Source organism: Humulus lupulus, chromosome X, assembly GCF_963169125.1.
Source record: "Humulus lupulus chromosome X, drHumLupu1.1, whole genome shotgun sequence".
Taxonomy (NCBI): Eukaryota; Viridiplantae; Streptophyta; class Magnoliopsida; order Rosales; family Cannabaceae; genus Humulus; species Humulus lupulus.
Genome location: NC_084802.1, coordinates 263,873,310 through 263,879,980, shown reverse-complemented (window position 1 = coordinate 263,879,980; position 6,671 = coordinate 263,873,310). Strand labels below are relative to the sequence as shown.

Below are 6,671 nucleotides of genomic sequence, written 5' to 3'. Positions count from 1 at the left end.
CTATATTTTTGTAATTATGAAACTTTGAAATCGTATTTTTTAAAATTTAAGGACGTATTTTTTTTTTTAAATTAAGAACCGTAAAATAATAAAAAAATACAAAAAAAATATATATTTACTAAAAATAGATATCTATGCTCCAACTTGAGAAGAGTGTTAGCTGTATACATTAGGTGTATAATTAACATTAATTCCAATTTTTCAATTTTATAATTACCTAAGATAAATTTCTAGTTTTGTATATATATGTGCATCTCTTTTCAATGAAAATCAAGAGATTATAAATCTTTTCTCCGTAACATAATTAAAGTAAAAAATTTAATGTTTAAATGATTTATTTATTTTAACATTTTTTAAATCATTATTAATTATTTATTTTTTTAATAAAAAATATATATATTTTTTTTTTTGAGAAAAAGGTTTAAGCCACTTAATTTGTTACTTCTGAGTGTATTTGTGCAACGTTATAACTTTTTCTCTTTTATAGCTTTTAAAACATAAAAACCACTTACTCGTTAAAACATCCACGACTACTTTTAGTGGAAGATAAAAACTATCTAACCAAAGTGATTTACATTCACTAAATAAAAAACTGACATGTACAGAAGCCTTTCCTATAAGAACCGAGAATTAGATAATGCAAAAGAATCATACGTCAAAACATATCATACTCAACCCCATTACTTATGATGCTTTCTTGCTCTCTTAACTAAGGTAGTAAGGTTAAACAACTGTAACTATGAGAATCAGATGTAAACTACAGCTTAATAAATAGTTTTGACTGGCAATCTGCAAAAACAAGATTATTAAGGCCATGGAGAAACCTTAGCGCCAAGTCATCTGTCTAAAGCTAAGCTGAGAAGAATCCCATCCCCCTTCTGGTTCCCGCCTCTTCATTCCTGTGGGAAAGAGGCCAACTTGCTGGAAACTCTTCATCTGTTCTTCCGATGCTGAATTACTTGATGGCATATAAAGTTGGCCACCATTTGTTCCCCTGGTCATATTCTCCAGACCATTATTCATTCCATTGTATATATCAATACTATTAGGCCTTGTCATTTCTATGTTGCTGGGGCCTGATCCATGAGAAACCTGGAAACATTGTGGGCCACCAGGAAAGGCAGGGAACCCACCAGAGCCTAGTACTTGTGATAGGATGGTAGTTGAATGAGGATCTATCATGTATGGAATGACATTATGAGTGCCTGCAGTTGAAGATAAGATGTCTTTTTGGTCAACCCGGAAGGCATGGGGTGGCTGTTGTGCATAAGCCAACTGCGGTTGCAGGAAAGTGATCCTCTGCAGTTGTTCGTTGGATGGAAGCATATGAGGTGTTGCAACCAGAAATGGTTGAACGTGACCAGGGACAAAGCCTGTCATAGAACTCAAATCTGCAGAATAAGTGGATCTAAGACTTCTAAAATCTTGCTGCTTTGGATTTTCCACAGACGAAACTGGAGGACTATCCGATCCCCTGCTTCTGAAAGTTTTGTTAGCTTGATTAAAGTGTCTTGAGAATGAAGCTGGATTGAGAATGAAGCTGGGACTATCCACAGAAGTTGGGTTGTCATTCAAATCAAAATTTCTTACAGATAAGGAAGTTGCAAGAGATGATTGATGAGGGTCATCATTTCCATCAACACAATTGAGATCAAAATCTAATGTTCTTGCTTGCCTTGATCCCACTTCCATATTTGAAGGGAAGCTTGACTCTGCCAGAGAAGGTTTATCATGGAAGGAGTCAACATCAAAATCAACTCCTGTAGCTGCAACATTGAGGTCAATACTATTATCGAAGGATTGTTTTTCATACTCTTTCTCATCATTGGTGGATGATGCCTTATTATATTCAATGCATTTCTGGGTAATTGAAGTTGGTCGGAAAGCACTATTTGCAGCAGACCCCCTCCAACCACCTAGTTCCAATTCTTTCTGTACTTTGGGCCGTGGAACGTATAAAGGAACTCCAGATTTAGCTACCACTGGTTTTGGCTTCGACACATTTCTCGCAGGATCACGTAGAGTTTCTTTCCCAAATTGTTCAGCATAGTCCACACCATGTTCCATGACATCTTCATTAAGATCAATTCGGGAGAGATGCCCAATATGATTATGGGACATTAAACCTACAGCTTTCATGGTTCGATATGACAATTCCTGTCCATGAGGACCATCACTAACTTCATGAATCACTTTACAACCCATGTCCGGTAATGGTTCTTTCACCTCAGAGCACAAGCTTTCATTTCTTGTCATTGTTCTTGTTTCTAACACCCGTTTAAGGGAACAAAAGGTGAATGATTTATCTTGACTTTTGCACTGCTGGATTACAGATACAGTTTCTGATAAGCAGCTTTTCCTATTTGAATCTACTGAATCAATAAAGCTCCTACGAATCATGTCGTTGTTTCTTCCTTCCACAGAAGAAGAGCTTCCTGTTGCCTCAAACTCTTGATCCACCTCTTTTGCAACTCTTGGAGGCACCCCCACGGCATCCTCATGGGCTGCTTTACCATGAGCCCCTTTCTCAGTCTTTTCTTTCTTAAAACTATCAGAATTCAAACTATCAATATTCTCCATTGTAACATAGTTGTCTGAACTTATGCCTGCCACATTATCGCTACTTGTTCTAACACTGTCAAGGGTTTCAGTAACTTTACCCAAATTGCACTGTTTTCCAGGTGAAATAGTGTTTTCCAGCTTCTCTTCAGGATTACATACCACAAAACCAGGTTGTAAGTTTCCAGTTGCTGGCCCTTTAACATTACTCTTGAAATCAGTGCAACTGGAAGAATCCCTACCATTGATTTTGATAAGCTTACATGAGTGGATATCGAATGATGTTTCCTGACAGCTATCATTTGAAGAAGCAGGAAGAATGATGTGTGATGAATTTGAAGATGATGACTCAGTTTTTCCTTGCTTATCAGAAAAGGTTGCCTGCATCCCAGACTTCAATCCACTTTCACCTGTATTAAGCCAATACATATTCATTCCAACATGCAAGTCACTTTCAAGGGGTTGTCTAATGTCTAAGCTAGCATCACTGTTCATGGAAGTTTTCTTTAAAGGAGTAATTGCTTTAGGAGATGCTTTACAGTTCCTTGGAGTCTCATCACCTTTGACTCCATTACAATAGGGCAACACCATGGATGATCCATCAGCAAATATTTGTTTCTCAACGACTAAATTTCTCTTTGTAGAAATAATATAAGATGGCCGCAAATCATCAATAGTTTCCTTTGTACAATCTGAGGAAGAAAGGTGATCATTCCTTTCAATTCCTTGCAAATTTTCAGTTTTGCAACTATTAATTTCATGATCATCATACCCTTGTTTCTGCAGCCCAACACTTGCATTGGTTAATTCATTGTCACAGATGCTATTCCCCTTCCCCACAAGAATAGGCTTCTTCGGAGAAGAAGGGTGCCCAACATTGTTTTCTATTTCACTTGCCTTTATATCAAGGAGATCCATGAGGTTCCTGTTAAAAAGAAACTCCGAGACAGTAATGACAGCCAACCTTTTGTAGGATATGAGCTTATTGAATAAATATTGTTGACGATTCCATCTCAAAAATCACAGGCTGCTTTTCACAACATGGCTACAGATCACAAAATGAAGTATGCAATGCATACAGCAGCATCTAGATATCCTTTCAGTTCTAAAGCAGCAAGTCCCTTGAGTTATTATAGTACAACACCAAGAGCAACTCCAACCAAAATTCAAAGCTGTAATTAATAAAGAGCCAAGCCAGAGAGGGAGAACTGCATTTCTGAAGAAGGGAAAAAAGCATTGGCCCATATTAATCATTTCACTTCGTTTAAAACTGAAACACATTTTTCTAGAGTGCAAAAGAAAGAAAAGGAAAAAAGACAATCAATGTATCAAAACAGCACAAAACCTCAACAATTTATCGAGAAATAACAAAATAATCTTTCCTGAAAGTAACAACTAAAAGCACTCATGTGTCTCCTGATGAGTGTTTCCAACTAGAGAGAAAAACGCGTTTAGTACGTAGAACTATGAATTGTGGTTTCATACTAGAATATGCTTGATTATATTGGCAAAATGAAGTTAAATACACAATGAGCATGATCAATTATATGTTTTAACTGCCAGATCCAGGAAAAAAAAAGAGTAAAGATATTGTACACAGCAAAAAGGAAAGTAAGTTGTAATCAAAATGAATTATGACCATCCAAAGGCAAAGATAAACAACTAAAAACCTCTGATCAAAATTAACCACTTATTTAAACATCTTCGCTCAAATGCTCATTCAATATGAAAGATAGGATTCCATAACCAGACCTATTAAGAAATAGACAAGACCTTAACAAATTTTAAAATTACCAAGTTAGAAACTCAATACCGTACATTTATTGCTATTACAAATCTCTTGAATTTCATGTACTGTCGGCTTCGCCTAGAACTTCATTTTGAAAAAATTAAAAGGGGCATAAAAAACAGAGATTTAAAACCCACTCCAAATTTCACAAGGAAAAAAAGAAGAAAACTTCAATTTTTTCAAATCTCAATTCCGAAATTGAGAAATCTGCCACTGAGATCATAAATCCCTCAAAGAATTCCCATTTTAGAAAGAAGAAAGAAAAAAAAAAAAAGACTTCCTGTTTCTTAAAAAGTCCATCAAAAATATCCATAAGCAGATCATAGCAGAGAACCAAACAAAACCCAGCATGGAGCTGAAAAAGGCAGCGATTTAGATTCAAATACACCCAGCAAAACAAAAAAACAGGAGAGAGACCCAGAAAGCGAGACAACATAAACAAACGAAACAAAGTAAGAATTATGAAAAGGGAACAGACCTGTAGATTGAGATTGGGATTGGGTTTTGTGGTAGAATGAAACACCAGTAGTAATAGTACTAGTAGAAGTAGTAGTATGAGTAATAGGGTTTTGAGGACCGCAGCCAAAGCCAAAAAAGAAAAAGAAAGATGAACAGTAGGAAAGAAAAGAAAACACCACAAAACTTTCACTTTCTCTGACCACTTGATCCCTCAAAAAGTCTAACAAGCAAACGGATCCATAGTTATAGCTATAGGAAGAGAAAGAGCGGAACTGACGGGACAGCAAACATGCTCAATAAAATAGAAAAATAATAAAATGGTTTTAATGACTGACAGTGTTTGCGTTTTATTTATTTATTTGTTAAATATATATTTTGGCAGAGGCAGATGGGGTTGTGTACTTGTGTGGAACTGTTGGAAGGAGGAGACACCATGAAAATGAGTGCGTCAGAAGAGGGAGTGAGACAGTTTTTTTTTTATTAGACATAAATTATATTATTTTGAAAGAAGACCTAAATTATATTATTGATGTGAATGGAAAAAGCGAGGTGAACACAACTCAACCCCTGTTGGTCCCACTTTGCTACCCCCTCCTTCTCTGACTGCACTGAGGTTTTGGATCCTACTTGCATTTTCCTCATTGGCTTCATCATGGGTCCCACGCTTCCCTGCTCAACTAACTCTAGCGCGTCAGCTTTTTCGTGGGCCCACCCCACACCGTCTGGGTCTTTTTTTTTTTTTAATTACTAAATAAAAGAGGAAAACCCACTATGGACGGTATGGAAAGTGGGTCCCACTCTTTCTTTATTTCTTTTTTTTTCTCCTCTCTGTTTTGTTTTCTTTTTTTTAACCCATGGTTGATCTCAATAAAAAATAAAAATATGAGTAAAATTACAATTTAACCATTTCATATAAATTCAATTAAAAAAACAATTCACATAAATTATTTAAAAATAAATATAAGAGTAAATAAATAATTTTTGTTTAGATGCATATTATAAAAAAATTCTCTTAAAGAAATAATGGGACTCGCCAGGTTTTTTTACCGTTTATTTTTCTCTTTCACATACTTTTCTTTCCAGCTAAACAAATATTTTTTTTCTTTCCTTTAATTTTCCCTCTAATTTTGTCTTTTTTTCCTCACTTTTCTCATCTACAAAATATAGGATTAGAGCAATAAGAATTTTGTGGGGTTGTGTCATATTTAGGGATGCATATTTTCATTATGAGAACGCAACACGAGCTGACGATGCATTCAGCTCGTGGTACACTAGAGACCTGACGTATCTTTGGATCTTTATCAATCTGGTTACGTTATATAGATGTGCATAGTTAGACATAGTATGTCTGCAAATCCGTGAAATCCCGGACACGTAATATAATCATGCATGATCAGGCATCACATGTTTGATTATCTCTGAGGATCCATGATTAGTTCTACCTAATGATATGACCATTCCTTAGGATAAATTGTAATTGTTGATGCAACAAATGTGCCTTTCTATAATTGGAGGTATGAGCCGACAATAGATGGTGCTCCGATTCTACTCCGGTGGTGAAGAACGTCTTTGATCCGCCGGGGATACCTACAAGAAAGACACTCCGATGCCTAAGTCAAAAATTTCTTCGATCCCATTGTTTGAATAAGAATCTCATATTTATATAACAAAAATGTGAAGTGTTTAGTTGGTTCAACCAAACCCTTGATTAGCGGGAGAAACATAACTGAATTTCCCCCCAAAATGTGTTGATTTTAAATTAAATACTCGGAAGTCAGAGGCGTAGATCGCTTCTGACCCGTAGCTTTTGTCTTCGGAGCTTCTGCAAATCAAAACGATCTATTTTGAATAATCGGCAAATGAG

The 6,671-nt window shown here is 35.9% G+C and overlaps 1 protein-coding gene across 1 annotated transcript; it reads right to left on the bottom strand.

Moving 5' to 3' along the window:
* Positions 1–512: 512 nt before the first annotated feature.
* Positions 513–5,220, bottom strand: LOC133807122 (uncharacterized). The gene is made up of 2 exons (XM_062245281.1): positions 4,827–5,220; positions 513–3,775 (listed from the first exon to the last, which is right to left on the bottom strand). Exon 2 carries the CDS (start codon positions 3,475–3,477, stop codon positions 826–828), a length of 2,652 nt encoding a protein of 883 aa, XP_062101265.1. The 5' UTR covers positions 3,478–3,775; positions 4,827–5,220; the 3' UTR covers positions 513–825.
* Positions 5,221–6,671: the final 1,451 nt, after the last annotated feature.